Source organism: Curcuma longa, chromosome 3 (genome assembly GCF_044706935.1).
Source record: "Curcuma longa cultivar G26 ecotype Majalengka, Jawa Barat chromosome 3, ITB_CL_G26_1.1, whole genome shotgun sequence".
Classification (NCBI taxonomy): Eukaryota; Viridiplantae; Streptophyta; class Magnoliopsida; order Zingiberales; family Zingiberaceae; genus Curcuma; species Curcuma longa.
In genome coordinates this window covers 710349-731136 of record NC_133863.1, presented here as the reverse complement: position 1 = coordinate 731136, position 20788 = coordinate 710349, and the positions used below count along the sequence as shown (strand labels likewise).

The window sequence follows — 20788 nt, the reverse complement described above, 5'->3', positions numbered from 1 at the left end:
TTTGTCATTGATTGTGTGTGATAGATAAAAAGGCAACTTGAAGATTCATAAAAGACTCACAAAAGGATTACAAAGAGCTTACAAAAGGCTGTTAGATCGAGTAGAGGAAGATCGAAAACTCGATCGGGAGGGTTGTCATCTTATCGTAAACATTGCGATAAAAAATGAAATTACAACATCTTTCATGGCATTGATCTTATTTTTTTGATGCTATTTTACATTTGATAACTATCAATTTACAGTTGCTACTAATTTCTGTATATTTTAAATAAATGGAGAAAAATAATAGCAAAAAAAAAATTGCTACAACAACTTGGAGAAGAATTCTTCATAATCAATCACTCATGGCATTTCCTTTTAGAGAACTAGTGAAGAACAAAGAGTAACTTGGCAAAAGCATGCTCAACCATTTTACCGACTAGGCTAATCGCACTGGGCCTCAGACTCAGCCCTCGGCAACGAGTTCTGTCGAGTCAGCTCGTAGACGGGCTCCTGATGCTCGTTGCTTTCCATCGTGCAGGTCGAGTAGACGAAGAAGAAGGACGACGTATATATCGTAATGTGCCATAGGCTGCAAAATGAAATACTCTTGTTGGTTTAACCACAAGCTTGATGACAAAATGAAGGATGAAAGAATCTTCTTCATTTGAACAAGCCACTTTCAGATAGTCTTAGAACATGGTGATACCGATTTGAATCAACTACATCGAAGCCGTGTGCATACCTATGCCAAATCCAGTAGTCCTTGTTGGATTCGAGCGTCCAGCAAGTAGCGGCCATAGCTAACGTAATGAAGCCTAAGATTAGAAATCGCCAATCAAATCTTTTCCGCAATGTTCGGATAAGATTCTGGAACCAGCTTCTGATATTTTGCCATCTGCAGCAATGCTGAGTGAGGACAAAAGAAAACAAACTCTGATATGTGTTGGCAACAGAAGGGACTAATACCTTTCGGGCATATTCAAGTCGAACTGAGACGGGCAGCGAATGGCTCTGCGCACCGTGGAGAACTCTAAAAACCACCCCAAGAGGAGACCAGCAGTTCCTATTGCTACAACTATAGCAATATTCTCCGATCTGAAATCGTGACGGTATCCATGATACAATACTCTTGATAGAGTTGATATGGAAATACAAATCATTTGCACAACACACTCACCTTGTCGCACTAGTCTCGGCCAACAGGGCAGTGAAAATTGATACACTTGTGTGGATTGCTCTTTTTGAAGCATCATCGATAGTTGCCATGTATACGAAAGTGCTCACCACAGCCATAAAAGAAAGCCAGAAGTCCAGAAACTATACAAAATAAGATCTGCATGAAAAACATGTTCTCGATGCGGAAACTGCTTCTCAAGCACTTTTCTGACTTTGTAGCAAGAGGATGTTAAGGTGGACAAATGAGAAAGAGTGTTTCAAACTTACGGTAATTGGAAGCCAGAATGAAACTTTTTTCGGTAACTAAATTGGTAAATTGATCTCACAAGCCAGCATATAAGTTCTATGCATTTCACTTAACTTTCTGCGTATAATTTTCTTTCGAGTATAATTTCCCTTGGTTAGGTTGCCTAAACCTTACAGCTATTCCTTACCTTTCTTTTATTTTTCTTCTCGTGCTAATCAACGACTCGACTCACTATACTTTCTTGAAAGAAAAATACACACTTCCACTTCATTCTTCAAAATGAAACATCCCATGGCCCAAGAAGCTATGCTACGAGTCCTATTTGACACGACCCATAAGCAAATGGGGCAAGCCAGGCGTAGGGGTCACAATTTGAAACTAGTCATGCTCGTCCCAACATGAGATAAAATCTTAATTATTAATATTAGATGCTTTTAATAATATTTAATAAAATGTTAAGAAAAGGTCTAACCTGTAATGCATGAAATGATAGTACACACCAAGTGCCTCTGTCGCATGCATGATACAAACCGCTTGATATTCCACTAGCAGTATAGATCACCCATTCAGCAAATGCCTGATTAAAGAAACTAGGCAGTTAACATGGAGCTATTGTTTTCAAAGAAAAAATTATGCAAATTGCCACGACGAAGCACTTCTCATATTTCCATAGTTACATCATAACAAATTGAGTGAGTAATCCCATACCATTAACTGGAAGAACAATAGAAAACACCAAAGGAACAGTTTGAGTCGATAACGACCACAAACACCTATTCATTCAGCACATAGAAGTGCAAATCTATACTTTTGAACGCTATATGATGTGTGTGTGAGCAAGATGACCAGCAACAAGGGTGGCACAGTGGGAGAGAGGAGAGGCATTAGCGTTTATGACTAGCTAAAATTAGGTACTTTCATCGATCCCAAAGGATATCCAAGCCATGTTACCTAGCCTCTAGGCCTAACTAATCTTTCAAAAATACAAGAATGGAACTACGTCTACTTATCCTATTTGTGTCCATGGCATAATGAAAAGAAGCTGTCATCATGAACATCAATATCTGTTCCAACTATTTCAGGTCAAATACATGAATCTTATCCCTTCATTGGCATCTGTAAAGGAGTAAATTGCTATAACCAAATTTGCCGCTAACTAGGCTCTTCTTTGGTCTTTCATTGCACTTCATATTTCCTCTGATTGATTCAACTTGTCTAATTATAAAAACTATCATCCGCCTTTATACAAGTCAATGTCATCTCAACCTACTTTTCACATTTTATCATACAATAAAGTTAATAATTGTCACACATATATCTTAGCATTCTCGTCTCTTTTGCTGCTATTTTTTTGTGTATTTGTGTGTGTCTTGAGCTAAGCACCTTTATTAAAAAAAGGATCGACATATATATATATATATATATTGTTGTTAGCATTTTTGTGATGTGCTAATTAGCCAACTGTATAGTGATACAAGTTTTGGGGGGAAAGGAATCCTCAACCGTAATCATATAACTGAAGCACAAGTACAGAATTAAATTATGAGGTGAAATCTGAGTAGTTAATGAGTTAACGACAACTTTACGAATGTTATAAAGAAGTTGTGGTCTTTCAGGATTTCAGCATACTTTTTGTCTCAGCGCCCAGTATGCAGGTAAGATAGCTGCTCCATTAGAAGCAACAAGAAAGATCGTTTGCCAAATATGCCCTTCAAAATAGAAAGTTGTTCGTCAGATAGATTACATCATAAGCATCAAAAGGAATATCATATAGTATCACTATGATGCATACGAGAGATACTGAAACCATGGCTAAGCATATTGAACTATATACTCTAATTCATTGTTTCGTTGAGGTGCAAAGGATCCTATATTTCTTCCACCAGACCTCTCTACTCCCTCAATCCCCCGACAGTCTGGATCTAGAGCTCTCTACCCTTTCAAATTCGTCATTAGATTATGTTTTTTATTCGGTTCATTTTAGTAGCTGATGTGTGCTTGACCTGTAACCCATTCACCATTCAAAGGGCACGATAGATCAAAACATTGATATAAAGTAGTTACCTTGATGCGAAACAAGTTCATGGCTGCAATCAAAACCTCCATGATCACGATCACACGCACAGTAGCTGCAATAAAAAAAATAATTCTACTTCCATCAGAGATTCATCTACAGTCAACTACGACAATCACTCCAGAGAACAAATGAGATAACCTGTAAAATGTCAACCCAGTTTCATCAATAGAATTTCGACATGCTCCTTGATGGTTGCAGTGACTAGGGCATCCCTCAAGCCAAATAGACATAGTGGTTCGATCATTGTTGTCGTTTCTTGGAGGATGCATTATTCCAATGCACCAAGTTCCTTCACTTGCAGACAAAACATAAAACTCTATATTTTTCCCACTTGAATCATTTGATGCCAAAAACATGGAACCATTTGTACTGCTTGTACTATCTGCATAATAGTCCCAGATATGAAGAGAAGGTAAGCCACCAAACTGTGTGTATACCCCATAATTCAATCTTGAATCCGAAGATAATCGAACATGAATATTAGCTCCTGCTGCACCAGTAGGAATATCCAAAAGGAAGTAAGTCCATGCAATCTGCTCGACTGAAGAGTTGCTTAAGAGCTGGCCAATCGAAAAATCAGTATCTGTGGACCCGAGTTCACCATCTGGGTGAAAATAAGATGTGAAAGGAACAGCTGAATTCTTCGAAGCTCTCTGCAGAAAACCATTTATACAACTTCACAATCACATAGATGCCACAGTGAGTAATTGTTCAACAAATAACCTTGCCACCATCTATATCTAATGCTAATGATTTTTCCTCCCTGAGAGTACAATATATTACTAGTTTATAAGCGATGAGATTCAGACCACGAATTGTCCATGGCTGAGCCATATGTCCCTCACCTACAGATATGATGTTGAAGCTAGTTGTAACTGGCTCATAATCTAGAATTACATGTGATATAGCATTAACACAAGAAAATAACTCTTATTACAGAATATGAATTAGTTTTCTTGCTCACTCAGAAAGTAGTTGTTTTAGTTGTCCATCCTGAGGGACCCAAAAAAACTGCTTCAAATATAACATCAATAAGTACAGATATTGTATCAAGAGATATGTCCAGCACTTCAAATGTTTCTGCAAAATATTCCTTTCCTTGTACCCAACAGTAGGGAACCAATGCAGATAATAGCTTCAAATTGTCTTTTTTATTTTTCCAGTTTTTCTTTCAAGAATTTTATAATGCATTATGACTTACCAGAAGTATAATTCTTTCCTTGGTAACCTTATCAAATTCCAAGGTCATCCTAAATTTGCAGTCTGGCAATTTTACTCAAGGCAATGAATGAAACAAACTTGTGCCATGAATTAGAGAGAAAATTTCCATTAAAATTTTAAAACCGTTCAAATTCCAGATGGAAGAAAAAACTATTTTTATAGTAGTTACCTGAAGTGTGTGTGCTTCCCATGAGCAGTTCAACCCAGCCTTCCCAGAATTGCACTCAGGCACTTGTAACAAAAAGGAGAAGCACATAGTTCCACCAAAAAATGTTTCATGCATTACTCCATTTGATTCTGTCTGGTTAACAGCTTGAAAAGCAATGAACCACCGTCCAATTTTTGGTGACTTGACAATTAGAGGGGCCACACTTAAGTCAGAAGAATAATCATGCAAAGAATTCAGTGGCATAGCATTGTAGCGAACATAAGACATCAGCATAATTCCACTAGAGTTTCCAGTTGAAGGAGTTTGGTTGAAACTTAAGTCAGTAAGAGAAATGACAAACTGGGATGTTACTGACACTAAGTCCATAGAATAGACACTCCAATCCCCATTTGCAAGACATGAAGACTCAATTGAGTTGTTGCATGTCATAAAATTGTCTGCTGTAATGAAGATAGTTGCATTTGTATCTACATTTTTATATTCAAAAGTCATCATTTCAGATGACGAACTATTATTGGTTTCCTTATGTTCACCAGCTTGAGCCGTAATGTTTTTTGAGTCCAGTAGATTCCTAGAATACTTGTTTATGGAAGATTGAGTACAAGAAATCATGTTAACTGACTGGTTACAATAAGGACCAAATATACCCATGGTGGAGCAGCCTTCAACAATGATGCTGATGCTGAACAAGTATGATTTACCCCGGTTAATCTGCAATAAGATGAGCCAATTTACAGTTGTATTTTAATAGAGAAACATTAATCTAAATTTTACTTTCTAATGTTGTACGAAACACACAACCTATGCATTTTGTACAGCCTACCATTTTTGATTGCGTACGAGCAGGTCCAACTCCATTGAAAAATCCAAAGTACCATATTCCTGGAGATATCTGGACAAAGTACTTCAGAGTATGTTATTCAGATTTTTTTTTTAACAACAGAAATAGGGACTGAAAGAGTCAAGTATTTTCAAGAGATATTGATAGCTAAAGAAAGTGATATTAGCTAAAAAAAGCTCCAATATTCAACATTAAGATCAGTACTCCAATATACATAACTTAGAAAGTGAAAGTAGGATTCAAACATCTGACAAATTGGTATAATTTTTTTACATTAAGTATATAGAAGAGAACCTGGTGGGAATTTAACATACTTTGTCAGTCACTCTGCTTAGAGTCTAAATATTAATCTTCCAATTCTCAAGATATTATATGTATAACCCACTCATATCTCTTTTCTATAAAAATAATAATATATTATTGAAATTAAATGATTAAGGACCCATTCTGCTAGAATGAAGGCGACAAATGTTCTGCAATCGACTAGGAAGATCATTTGACTATTTAAAGTCTTGTTTTGAGCTATAAGCAAAATGGACAGCCCAGTCAGCTACCTGGTTCCCTTCCCTATAGACATGAGTTACCTTTCTCTCATAAAAAATATAAAATATGCCTTGAATGTCTCAGATTAAGATGGGTAAAGTTTCTTGTCTATTACCAATCTAAAGTCATATCCATGGTTTGAAATTTCGTGTTGCATTGCCCAAGGCAAAAATGTATCATTCCGATAAATATCAGGCCAAGTATTGGTTAGCATAGGTGATCAATCTTGCCCATGCCAATGAGCACCAACATGTCAACACTCAGGATGTATTGAAATGTGACAGCATTGAATTCAAAATAATTCAACTAAGGATATCTCAACCAATCTTTGTTAGTTGAGATGCTTGTTTATTTTTTGTAACTTTTTTCTTCTAAATTTAATTTTCAATTATCTCATTGCTATAATTTATTTTGCAGAAGAAAACAAGTTAAGTGAAAAAGATTAAAATCACATTTGAATTCATTTTGGCACATTTTGAAGTATATTGAGTGTTAACACAGCATGGTATGACAAATGTTACACTCAATTAACTATCTAATTGAATTATTCCATTTAGGAATAAAAAAGGTAAGTTAAAGCAGATTTAAAGACTAAAATTCATTTGAATTCACCAACAAACTCTTTGACACATGTCAAAGTAAGTTGAATGTTGTCACAGTATGATCTAATTACTATTGTTTTATTTATAGAATTAAATAAATTAAGCGTAAAGGATAAAGGAGTAAAACACATCTTGATTTTTCTCATTATACTTCCAGCGAAGCATGTTGACTGTACAGTTCCAGAAGAAGACTGAAATCCATCACAGAACAATAACATTGAGCGCTCAAACAGAAATTATGGCACAATTTTCTGTCAAGTTAATGTTCTGTTATTTGATATATAAAGATATCATGTATAAGATAGTCATCAAAAGAAGAAATCTATAGAAATGGATGCAAAGGACATAGATTCACGGGGTTCAGATTTCAGAAAGCTCTCAGATCAGTGAATTAAGAAAGTTCTTAACAAGATAGTTGATATGAGATTCAACAATTCAAGTAAACCTGTGTTGGAATTTATTTAATATATATCACCATAAAAAACATCCCCTATGAGATGAACTGGACAAGTATATTGTAGATCAAAGCTTAGCGACACACAATTACAGATCAGTAGCTAGAACTATTTATTTTCTTTCAAAATGCATATAGAATGAGTCTAGACCTATAAAAAGATTTGGCATTTACAGTAGATGGCAGGTTATTTTGCAAGGGAGATGCTCTTAGACAAAGTTCAGAACAAATAAAGAACAGTAGTAACTACAAGAGCACAAAACTAAGCTATTGCTTCCATTTCATACCTGATCATTTGTCAAAGTTACTGACAGGTTTCTCTGAAATGGAATGCATTGGTCTGCATCAGAAACAAGCCATGAACCTCCGAAAGATTCATTTGATGCAGCCATTGACACTGCAAGGGAAATGTGTCTATTGAACATAATATTTGATAATTCAAGCATTAATAAGAGGAACTAAGCCATTGAAATATCTTATTTCTATCAAATGATTTGCATAAAGGCCAGCAAGCTTAAGAACTTGTTAAAGAAACAAATCATTCACTTCAAATTAATGACTCTGTAAAAGAGACAAGCATATCCTCTAAACATTTTAAGATGTTTTATTGCAATTAGTCTAGGTATTCAGGTGGACTCTGATAATAATAAAAAAAATAACTCATCAGGCATACTCCAAATGGTAGCGACAATAAGTGCTCATACATGAGTTATCCAAGTACATGTCTGATACATCCGGAATAGGAGGACTGCCACCTCTAAAGCATACCAAAGGAAGATTACTCTTTGGTAGATGTTTTGCTTGTGATTTATCCTGCATGATCCAAAGCCAGATCTTGGAGTTATACAATATACAATGACAAAGATAAAATCATATAGCTTAAGAGTGTTTATTGCCCTTGGCATGATCGAGCATAGAGATAACAAAGAGCCATAATGTTTAGGAATTCACACAAGTGAGCAATCAAGTGGCTTTCCTTTTTCATCAATTAAGTAGCTGTCATCCCTATGCATAAAATGGCATTTTTCTAAACTTTTTAAATTATTGCCATCCTAGTATATCACATAATAAAGCCCCACCCATAAAAGAATTTGATTGTTGTGTTCATTTCCTGAGTGCATTTCTTTAATTATTTACACTAGCATGATTTGTTAAAAATGATCTTCTGTTGTGATACAATCATAAATTTGATATGGCAACCAGATATCCCAAAAGTTTAAGCTATTAGTAAATAGTTTAATCCACACCAATATATTCTTTATGTAAAGAATTTGTGAGATGTTACTTTGAAGATCTTCATTGATTTTATGGAGGCATAGCATAACGCAAGAAATTGAACAATAATTTAAAGATGAAAAAATAAGCAAACAAAACAATGAAAGAAACAAACTCACAATGTTAACATCAGACACAAAATTGATGGCGACCGATGAGAACCAAGGCGGTAGCTCAACTGCAATAAGGAATGTGTGTAAGACACATATACAATCGATATAAAAGGATGAAATATCTCTCTTAGAAGACATTCAAAGTCGGTCTACATTATGCCTATCCTTAATTATGATTTGGAGCATAACTAATAGACAACAAGTATATCCGGACAAACTCGCAGATAATCAACTGATTCATTTCTACATCTACCCCTTTGTACTTCTGACACTGGCATCAAGTTGGATGATGATGAAGCTGATACTCCAGTTGATCGCATGTAATAGTCATTAGGTTTGTACTTGTATTGGACACTTGAATTGGTGTCCATGGGAATACAATAGATAAATAACTTGGTTCATTTGTCAGTAACTTCATGTACCTTCCAACAACCTATTTGTGTTGCACATTTGTCACCAAACTACACAAGTTTAAGTTGTAAAAATCATGAGAAAATGCACAAAGTCTAAGCTAATAAAGTATGTTAAGTGACCGTCTAAACCATCTGTCTTCCTTGTTCATCAAAATAGTAGCAAAATTCAGCAAACAAAAGAAGATTATCTGTAGAAAGATGAGTAAATGAAATAAATGAAAATTTTACTTTACAACCTACGAAAATGGTTCGAGCAAGTAATGTCAGTCACTAGACCTGTAGTATAATCATTTCAGAAGCTTCAAAATGTAAAAAAAAAAATCGCCAGGATTCAACTTTGTTGTAGGAGAGACGACCATGATCGGCATCATAAGGCATAACTTAATTCTCACTAAGTTTAAGCCTTCATGGTTGGGGCTTGCGATTTAGAGAAGAAAGGTTGCTGAGACGAACAAATGAATTGCCAACTGAAAAGCAGCTAAAATATCCACTCAAATTTCGATTTTTACAGGAAAAAACAAAAGAAAAGTGTGAACAACAGAAGACGAAACTCCCACAAGCAAAATGATACGCCTTCCCAAAAAAGGAAATCTTTCATAAAACCCTGGCCGAACACCTCCAAAACGCACTTTTTATCACAAGTACGACTTTTTTCTGGTTCTATGCAGCAGTCCCAAGCTCTCCCGATCATCGATTCCAATAAAACACACCGGAAAGCAAACAAAATCGGAACTTCCGCAGCAAACAATTGAAACCCAATAGAAAGGTTGGCGCAAACAACATATCCTCGTCATTGACGCAAGAGGAACAATCGTACCTCTCAAGTACGTCCAGTCGTAGGGACCGAGCCAGATCCTGGGACGTCTGAAGCTGGAGATAACGGAAGGCTGCTGGGACGACGACAAGCCAGCCATTGTCAGAACCCACAAGCAAAGGAGCCACAGAAGGAGGAGACCATGACCCAAAGCAGCCATCCAAGGAAATGAACGGAAAAGGGAGAAGAAAAGAAGAAAAAAAATTGGCTTTTTATCTCTCCTTTTCTTCTACTTTTGGACTCGGATGCGGATGATTCACACGGATTCCAAAGAGAAGAATGAGAACCTCGCCGCGATGGATTCCCGACAGGTGCGGGGAAAGGTAGGAATAACGAGGTATCTGAAACTGCGAGGAGGAGTGATCCGCCTCTCGATGCAGTCCATGGAGGCGGCCGCGACGACATCACACGGCAAATTCACGTCGCCGCTTAAGACACGATGAAGGCGAAGCGAATTGGGAGCATTTACCATTTAGCCCTGCATTTACACTTTTTCTCCATATGGACCACAAGTTTAAATAAATTTAATTTGTTTATTTTTTTTAAATATCCCCCTGAGATTTATTTTAAAAGTCTAATTAATTTTCTTACTAAACAAATTACGTTCTACTTAAACTTTTAACACGTTAACAAATCGCCAACCTCCTTTTATAAGGAAAATTAATAATAATTAAAATATTTGATTTGTTGGACAACCAAATAGATTAAAGTCAAATAAAATTACATATTAATATGAACTACTTTATCAAATTATATATATTTAAATAACCAATAATATAATTAATTTGTAGGTGAGATTTCCCTTTCTCCTCCTTTATTTCTTTGTTTATATCTAAAGAAACTCTGTGATATTTTTTATTTTGCCCCTACCATTTATGTCCTTTACAAAAAAGCATATTTTGCAAAATAGTTCTTAAACTTTCTTGTTTTGCTATCATCATCTAGTTGTTGTAACTTGTAAATAAAGATAAATTAGTGGTAATTAGAGTAAAACTACTTATACTTTAAAAATGATATGATTTAGAAAAAATATATTTCTTCATTGACTCGGACGGTTAGACGTCGGTCGTGGAATTCAACGTGAGTATTTTAATGCATATATTATTTTTTTTTCTTTTGATATAATAATCAAATTATTTATTTTATTTTATTTTATTTCCTTCGAACTAAAACAACGTAAAAGAAGTCTTCTCAGTATTTTTCCCTTCATTTTTAATTAAAAAAATAATTAAACAAATTATTTTCCGTGTAATTTTAAATTATGTTGGGCCTAATATGGGCCAGAATGGGCTGCCGATAAAATGAGGGTCCGCTACTTTGTTGCTATTTAAGCGTGGAAGTGGCCACCGAGCGGCGGCGGCGACGGCGACGACAGTAGGGCGGATGGCGGAAGAGGCTGAGGCGGAGTACTACTCGAAGGACTTCGAATGGGAGGATCTACGTCGCGAGGTGGAGAACGATCCCTCGCTCCGCTACCATCTCGCCCCTTTCGTGCCTTCTTCGTCTGGTGCTGCTACCGCCGTGGAGGCAGACGCCTGGCGTAGCTTCCATCGTCGCCATTCCGCCGAGAAGTTCTTCAAGGTTTTGATTATTAATTCTGCTCTAGGGCATAATTGAATTTTTTTTTGTTCGACGACGGTTTCTCCACTGAAATGATTTTATGGTGCCGTATCCTTCCTCTCAAGGGAAATGTCCGTCCATTGGGTTGACCAAGGGTATTGTTGATTTGTACCTGTTGATGATGATGACGATGACTTAGAAACTCATGTGCTGCTGGAAATAAATGGTACCGAACAAGACTGACATTTTGTGTTTGGATTATTTGTATGTTCTTTGTTTGCGATTTAAGGAAAGAAGGTATTTGCTGAAAGAATTTCCGGAGCTTATTCGCACTAGCGATTCCATCAAGGTCCTCGAGGTGGGATGTGGAAATGGGAGCACTGTCCTTCCTATCTTACGGTGATGATTCTTTGTCTTTATCATACTTTTCTTTGCTAATTAGGTTTCTCTTATGACTTTTAGAAAAATAGAAATAAGTCCAAAATGAGAAAAAGGATTGAGATGTTTGACTCCTGGATTCAGGTTGGACTAGAGTTTGGTCTTGAACTTAGATGGGAACCATGCCGAGCTAAACTGCTTTGATTCTGGAAAATGTTGCGAACTGTATTAAACCAGAATGGAGCCTTTTGGTTTAGGAAAGTGATTCTCTTTGTTCACATCACCTAAAACATTCCCCTTCTTCCCTTCTATTTTTTGATTAATATAATAGTAGATGTAAGCATTCTATGCGGATTTGGACCTCAAATCCCAAATATGGAAAGTCATTAGTAGCCTGAGGAATGGTCTGGGTAGCTGAATGACATGATCTCAGCCTTAATTTACATGATGCACATTGTTTATGCTAAGTCATAGTTCAAATGACTCCATCTTGAGTCTCTTTAGTAATTTGTAGACAATCTTAGCAATGTAGCTAAATATTTACGAGTCTAAAATTTCACTCAATTAGGTCATTTATACTATATATACCATGCAGTCGTGAACCATCCCACTAATGTACTTGCAAGAAGTGGGTGTATTGTTTGGGAAGAGTTCAACATTTTTAGGCATCCATATACTTTCGCACACTGTCATTAAATTCACAACAGTTCCTTGTGTGTACCTTTTCTTCTAAGCTAGACATTCTAAAGTTATGCAGTCAAAGCTAACAGGGTAGGTAACCTTAGAGGTTTTAGTCCTTTTCTATCTTGGTTTGACATGTTTAATTGGGTTCATTTTTTTTTATATATAAACATGTCGACCTTCTTTTTTTATGATGACAAAACAAAGTTATGGCATTTTTTAAATGGTTCGGCCAGCTAATTCTATTTATGACATGTTTCTGGAATGAATTAGTTGTATTATGCCATTTCTTGTTATGCTAATGGGTCCTCAAACTTTAAATATCACTATCTATTCTCAATTATGAGAATGTAAATTCTGTGCTTGGCACCACATATTTAATAAATATTTCATGTTCACTGTTGAATATTTAGTTATTTGCTGTGTTTTCATCGGAGTTTTTTGTTCTGTATCAATAGATAGCATTATCCCAGTTAAGACCCATCAATTAAAGTCCATAATCTAATTTGCACGCATGACTTTGAATCATTGACATAGTAATCATTATCTATAGCATTTGACTTTAGTCTCGTTTCTATTTGTTTAAGTTTATGCACTTGCACCAATAATAATGTTGTTGTTCAGTGCAAAGCAGAATATCACAGTCTATGCTTGCGATTGTAGTGAAGAGGTCCTTAGAAAGGCAGAAGAGATTATAGCCACTGAAAGTGCTATTTCTCTAGAGCCTCGGTTCTACACTTTCTTGCTTGATTTCTCTGTAAACGATTTCCCTGATTGGTTGTTCTGCACCACTTGTCAAAGGAATTCCTGTCCAGAGCCAGCTAATTTCTCATCAGGTTGGTCTTAGATTTCAACTTGTAGCATGGAACCTTAATCCCATCCTCATCTTGTTATGTAGGATTTCATTTTCCTTCATTTTAGATTCTAGAGGAGAAAACTTGGAAACGTCGCACATGTCAACCTTCTTAAGAGAAGATCAGTGTTGCATTGGTGGAGTTGATTTCGTAACAATGGTAAGTTGGTCTTACATTGCCAGTTGTAATGTTGAGACAGTCAATTATTTATACACATTTTTTGATCTTTTTACTTTGTGCATGTCCCTTCCTATAATAAGTGACTAATGCTTCTCTTAACAGAAACATATCGGCTACCAACAATTTCTGAGATTGATAGATTGCCTCCATCACTGTAAACATAATAATACTGATTTAGAGCACTGGGGGCCTTTTCTGCATTCACTTCTAACTGAATAATGATTCGAGCTTTGATCACATTAGTTCATCTACTAATTTTTAGAAGCTAGTGAAAAGAAATAGTAGTACTGTGTTTTCCTTTCTGAATTTGTTAATTCTTTTAAATGAAAGATAAAGCTCAAAACTTGATAGTACTAGTATGGAAATATTATTTCCGACTGAACAATTTATTTCCTCTATACAAATTAGGTATTATATGGTGTTATTGTTTTACAGATATTTACACTCTCAGCAATACCTTTCGAAAGAATGCCCTCGGTTATTGAGAAATGTCTTTCTGTTTTGAGACCTGGAGGCTTGCTTTTATTCAGAGACTACGGTACTCTCTTCTAATTGATCAAAATTATTACCCATATCCTCCAACGTTTTTGCTTGAAATTCTGTGATGTTTTACTAAAGATTTTTGTTTGTTTTTGTTTTTTTTTTGCCGGTTGCAGGTCTTTATGATATGACCATGCTTCGATTTTTGCCAGAGCAAAGAGTAGGATTCTGTGAATACATGCGATCTGATGGCACTTTTTCATACTTCTTCTCACTGGATACTGCAAGAAATCTCTTCCTTACTGCTGGGTTTATTGAGGTGACAGATACCCATTGCAATTTTGGTTCTTGTTTCTTTTCCTGCTATTACTGCATGAAAACTTTAGTGACTCGAATCCTTCTATTTCTGAATTTTAACATGTAGGTGGAGCTCACATATTGTCGTGTAACATCCATGAACCGACAGAAAGGAAAGTCGATGCAGAGGGTTTGGGTTCATGGAAAGTTCCAAAAGCCTGTTTGATGCTTCATATACCGACTTCGATGGGGGTTAGTTTGCCAGAAATCTACCCTAGTTTTGTGCTCTTTATGATAGTGAATCACTCTTAAATTCATCATTGGCTTGGTAGAGGAGAATCTATAATTTCATCATATAGAATAAGTATACACTTTCAGACATAGTTCATAGGATGGTGATCCTATACAAGATTGATTTGGGGTCAGGATCGGTTTGGTCGGGATCGGATCGTAGAATCGTGTGATCCTACTAAAAACCCTTGAAATTTTATGGTACATAATTAATAATTAGAAAAAATATCTTAAAAGATCATTTGCATATAAATAGATTAATAATTTTGCATATACATGCAACCATTGACATCACATATGACATTATTAGCTTTACAAATTTAAATCAACTAGTAATTTAACTACCATTTTAATACAATAGCACTCAATAATATTTATATTTTCATATCACAAAATGAAAGACTATAAAATTTATACTAACACAAGAACAGTAATTGCATTTAACCTCAACCTCAAGAATGTTTCTTTGGTTCATAAGATGGTCCAGTTTAAAGGCCAACAAAGCAGCCCCCGATAAAAAAATGCATAGAATAGTTTGTAACGTAGGTTCGTATCAATCCTACCGATCCTACTCCGAAACTATTTATCCCACCAATTCTGCTTTGATTCCACCGTAAAAAATGATTCTACACAATCCATGAGCGATTTGGTGTTTCCGGATTGTAGGATCGTGCGATCCTACGATCTAAATCACGATTTTGCAAAATATGCTTTTAGATCATAAGTCTTTTGTTATGAGAGTTGTGTTAATAATGCTATATATAAAAGTTAATAATAATTTAAAATTGATTTATAATTTTAAATAAGCTAATTAGTATCAATATTTAGGTTGTTTGGCATATCATTTCTAGACTTTGCCTCTCTAGTTCTTCAGAACAACTTCTTACATCACCATTCACCAAGCACAGTAAAATTAAGTAGGTAGAATAATCTTTGACTTCATGCCATCAAATCTCATGAATCAACTTTTCACTCAACTAAAATAAATCAACATGCATTATTTGAGGAAATATGAGCTCATCCACTTCACCTTGTCGGTACAATTCCACTCTGATTCTCACTATAAATTGCTGCCACTTCCCTTAATTAATTCCCCAGCAATCTCCCAACTCTTCTTCCTATACAGAGGTAATAAGTTATTCTCTTCCCTTCTTGCTTTAAAAAATAATCACAAGCATTAATTACTTGCTATCTCCATTCTTTTGCAGAGCATGCAGCAGATTGATCAGTAACTAATTGAGATGAAATATTCAATTCCTCATCATCTTCTTCTTCTCCTCCTTGTTTGCACCATGGTGATGATGGCATACAGCTCGGCAAGGAAGATGGTGAATCCTTTGAATGAAGTTAAGGGTGCCCTTAATGGCTACTCTGCAAGCAGTGATATCAGCAACCATCACAACATACCTAGAGATCAGTATAATAATCACAACATAGCTAAGGGAGTGGAGATGGTGGTATTGATTAGGTAAATCAATATTGTTTAGTGTTGGATTTGATTTGATCACCTAAATAGTTTCAGGGTTTAGGGTTTGTATCTTGTAGCTATATTTTTGCATCAACTACATGCAATAGCACTATGGAAGGCCATGCTTATGGATATATATTCATTGATATAAAGATGAACTTGTTCATGTTTCTTCCTTGTAATTTATTCATGTAAATGCTTAAAATTGTTGCATAAATGTCATTAATAATTGTCAATATTATACTTAACTTTTTTTTTAATTTAACATATAAATATATATTAATTTATAAAATATATATATCTAACCGACTAAAAGTTAATTACGATTTTATTTCTTTAAAATTAAATCAATGTATACTTGTATTCATATAGAATAATTATATGTATTAATTAAAGTACATTTAAAGATTGCTTGGTTATTTCGTTTGAGTTTGATCATTTATTAATATTTTAATTATTATTAAATTATAATGAATAGTTTTAAAAATGATATTTTATTGAATTGCATAAGTAAATTTTGGTATTATTTAAATCATGTACTCAACTTTCATAATATTCAAATCACTTATCATAATATTTAAAATATCTTTATTTTTTCCATATTTATCAATCAATTTTAAATTTTAAATCATTTCAAATTAAAATCAATATATTTTTAAAAATTCTTGTATTTAATACATAAATTGAGTTTGAATATAAATTGAAAATAATAAATTTTTAAATTTATACAAATTTAATAAAATTTATTATAAGGTTTAAGATAATGATATTCACTAATAGCACCACTAAAACGTTCTTAAAACTCACTTTAAATATCAAATTTTTAAATTTTGATCGTTTGAAATTGATTGATAGATGTAAAGAATTCCGAATCACTATAACCAAAACCAATATACTTTTAAAAATCTCTTTAATATATTTATGCTTTTGTATTTGAATTTGATAACGTAAATTGAGAACAATGAATTTTTAAATTGATAGAATAAAATATTTGAAGATGTACTCTTAATTTACGTTATCAAATTTAGATCCGAGAATATAAAATACGTCAAAGAGTTTTTAGAAATATATTAGTTTTGATTTAAAGTGATTTAGAGTTCTCTAATTAATCAGTCATAGTCGGTTTCATTCGAGACTGACAGAGTGATCGGTGTACCGAGGTATTTAGGGAATATGGTATATGATCTGAGTATTATAAAAGTTAGATATCGAAATTTACATGATTCAGTAAAATATCATTAAAAAAATAGTTCGATGTATAAAAGTCCCGCCAATGCAAAGTTTTGGAAAGAATCAAATTATAGTGAGTGTATTGTATGCAACGTTACAATAAGGGTCAAATGGACCCGCGATATTAAAGTTATACGACAGTAATTTTATTAAATTGTAATATTTATTATAAGGCTCAAATTGATAAAAATAAGATTACACGGGGCAAAGTGAAAATTTTACTTGTCATTATAATTTCTTCGTTCCCCCCTCTTTGGCCCTAACCCGACGAAGGAGACGTAAGGCGAAGAACGGGTGTTCTTCCTCAGCCATCGCCGGCCACCGGAGACCTTAATAGCGGCGAGACGACAAGGGATTTCGTTCCATCTTCGACCGAAGTTATCTGGTATTCCTCTCCTTCTCGTTCTTGTTCTTCTTTTTCCAGATCAAGGGGTGGACTCGCATTAACTTTTCCTTGCTGGAACGCTAAACTGCCGGCTCGATAATCGATCTTTTAATAGTTATCGTCATTGTGATTCTACATATTCATCCTTGTTTTGTTTTCTTGGGGTATCTTCTAGCTGTAGATCGTTAGTCTAAATTTTTAATTCTGGTTTAAAAATTCCAACTATATTTCACCAAAGAGTGATTGAACTATCAGGGTTCCGTGCGCAATAAGTCGTACATCACTGCTGAATTTGGTCTTGGAAAATCCTTGGCGATACTCGGTTTCCAATATCTCGCTGTTGTCTTCGATGAATTCATTTTGTTTGGAATGATTAAGTTTGGATTTCTGTATTGAAAATTTGCAATTCCCGTTCATTTTGTTGTTATTACTTATTATGTCCACAATTTACTAATGTGAAGTACAACTGTAAGTCTTAGTTTCTTTAGAGTTCATTTCTATCTTGGAACTAAAATTCTTTCTTTCTTTCTTTCTTTCAAGTGCTCGCTCCAAACAAGCTGTATGAGTTAGAGTGACATGTATCTTATCTTTTGAGAGTTTGCAAATTTGAAAGAGTGCTTAATGTTATGACTTTTGAGTAGAATTCAGGAATATGTTGGTCTATGGGGTTTTATGGAAATTGAATTATAATTTCTGTTAATCTTTATTTTATCAAACATGTCGATGAAGTAATTTTGCAAATATATCATTGCAGCTAGTAAACATTATAACACAAGGTTATGAACGATTTTATAATTGGCAATTTACCTATACAATAATCCACATTATTATATAATAAATACTTTCCACCAAATGACTCTTAACGGCACTCTTACCACTAGAAAGAGGACATCAAGATTGTAGCCAACGTCTCCATTAGACTCAGGGTTCACATAAGTCTTTAAGGTTGATCTTAGTCAAGGCTTTGGTAATGAGTTCATGAAACATAGTAGGGAGGATTAGATGCCACAAAGATCTGTGTTGATCTCTAAAAATGTATTTGATTAGGATTGATGATCATAATATCTTGGTTATATGGAGTTTATAGGAAAAGGAGCATAATTTCACTCATGTTTTCATGCTTTAGTTGTGGCCAAAAATTCATTTTGGTTTCAATAAAATATTTGTTTTGATTTTGATATATTTATGTCTCTATATATAAGAAATTGGATGCTTTCTTTGCTCTCATGTAAGGTTTTTTAGTGTATTGGTTGGGTTCTTTATATGTTGTTTACCTTGATAAGCATAGTAATTGTTTCCCTACAGGCTTATTACTGAAACCAGATCAGTCTAACGAAACCATGGATCGAACAAATGGAGATGACCATGTAAGTGATAACTTTTTGCTTGATATTACATCGGTCAGTCCTTTTGTAACCTGAAGAGGAAATTCATGCTGTAGGAACGAGTCAGTGTCACGGGTTTTGAAGTTCCCACATCTCCCGATTCAAGCTACAACAATCCCATACCAGGAATTGAGGATGAAGCTCGAGAACCCCCGCTTGTCCCTCCTCATCTGGAGCATACCGTGCTGAACTATCTACCCAGCCAAGATGATCCGAGTAGTCTTTCTGTGCCTCAGAATGTGATTCTTAACCACCTCTACATTGAAAATCGAGATCGCTCCAGATCTGCTATTGCTCTTGGGATAACCCATCGTTTCTTATCCAAATATGTTACTGTTGTTCTTTATAAGCCAGTTCAGAGAAGGTGATCATGAACACTGAATTCTTATTCGTCTATGGCTATTCAGTCAATATTCAGGAGAACTGGTGGCTTTGATTGTTGTCATTTGATACGTAAATCCCCACTTTTCAGTTGCACATCTGGAATGTTGAACTCATTTTTTTGAGTCTGGATCAAATATTCTGAATGTTTCTGCAACAATTTTTTCCCCAGTGTTGTCATTTCATCCTTCATGCAAAACACCTTTTTTATTTCCTTTTTTTTTTAGTTTGCAGTATGTTGCTCATGTGTATGTTAGGTTGGCCTTTGTCATTACAATGCCTAGTTTTTGCGTGTTTGGCCATAGACAAAGCGAAACCTTATCCAGTTGAGCCAGACTTATTCTACCCATGTGTTTGTGGAGTTTGAGGATAGAATCCTCCTAAGACAATTACTTAGCTTCAGCCTGCCATGCTCTGTATACAACTCGCATTCTTCAGTTTTGCACTATTATTTTCAGCTTATGCCCTTAAATTAATTATTCGCTTTTGACGCACAATTCAACAAAGTGAGTGGGACCTTTCATTATTATTTTCAGCAGCACTGTATTTTTCTTTCTTGTCCTGTTTCTCATTACAAATACTTGTTTGTGCTATCCACATTAGGCAAATATGACAATGATATACATGTCGATTTTGATCTTTGCAGGATTCTAGTATCTGTTTTTTACCAAAAAGAAGAATATATTAGCACCTTCTATGTCATGAAAAGGATGGAGAGTTGCATAAATTATGTTTAAAAAGTTATGAATAGGAATTTTAGTTGTATGTTGCTTTACCATTATGCCATCATTTCTCATTGAAATATGATTTAGGCATGATTAGCGCAATGATGTGATTAGATTCATGTGGATTCTGAATAGCTAGTGCTACTAATTGTTGTGCATGAATACAAATTCTAGGATAAGCACAAGTTTGATTACTTTACTAGAAACACAATGTTTTTGCTTTTTTGGAGAAAGAAAATAGGTGGAGGCCAATTCTTCATCAGAAAAGGAATGGCAGCTCAGTGTCTCTTCTTGGTTTCAGCCAGTGATTGCCATTATGAAGCCTATCCATTTCAATTCCTTATCATGTCAAGGAAGGGGGCCAAAATATAATTACCATAATCTCATCTGGCCCCACATCTCTGTGCCCTTGGCCCCACCAATCTCAGACACTGCCACCCAAGTGCAGGAGACTGCCACTTTTGTCTATTGCTAGCTATAAAGGTCTCAGTCCATAGCCATCAAGACTTGAATGATATCTGAAATCCAAATAGAGCCAACCACAAGCAGGAGCTTATATTGAAGCA

The 20788-nt window shown here is 35.0% G+C and overlaps 3 protein-coding genes across 3 annotated transcripts; 2 read left to right on the top strand and 1 right to left on the bottom strand.

The window, feature by feature from the left end:
* Positions 1-176: 176 nt before the first annotated feature.
* Positions 177-10304, bottom strand: LOC141824313 (uncharacterized). The gene is made up of 14 exons (XM_074711576.1): positions 9931-10304; positions 8707-8765; positions 8017-8125; positions 7600-7709; positions 5696-5764; positions 4873-5583; positions 3621-4135; positions 3470-3534; positions 3035-3114; positions 1878-1982; positions 1160-1299; positions 949-1077; positions 725-877; positions 177-571 (listed from the first exon to the last, which is right to left on the bottom strand). The coding sequence occupies exons 1-14, from the start codon at positions 10085-10087 to the stop codon at positions 424-426; spliced, it is 2550 nt and encodes an 849-aa protein (XP_074567677.1). The 5' UTR covers positions 10088-10304; the 3' UTR covers positions 177-423.
* A 1004-nt stretch (positions 10305-11308) lies between these two features.
* Positions 11309-16282, top strand: LOC141823427 (uncharacterized). The gene is made up of 8 exons (XM_074710710.1): positions 11309-11508; positions 11777-11886; positions 13171-13382; positions 13468-13559; positions 14016-14118; positions 14237-14379; positions 14485-14609; positions 15857-16282. Exons 1-7 carry the CDS (start codon positions 11311-11313, stop codon positions 14581-14583), a joined length of 957 nt encoding a protein of 318 aa, XP_074566811.1. The 5' UTR covers positions 11309-11310; the 3' UTR covers positions 14584-14609; positions 15857-16282.
* A 1322-nt stretch (positions 16283-17604) lies between these two features.
* Positions 17605-19668, top strand: LOC141823429 (SNF1-related protein kinase regulatory subunit beta-3-like). Its single transcript, XM_074710712.1, has 3 exons — positions 17605-17731; positions 19037-19098; positions 19173-19668. The coding sequence occupies exons 2-3, from the start codon at positions 19072-19074 to the stop codon at positions 19482-19484; spliced, it is 339 nt and encodes a 112-aa protein (XP_074566813.1). The 5' UTR covers positions 17605-17731; positions 19037-19071; the 3' UTR covers positions 19485-19668.
* The last annotated feature ends 1120 nt before the right edge of the window (positions 19669-20788 follow it).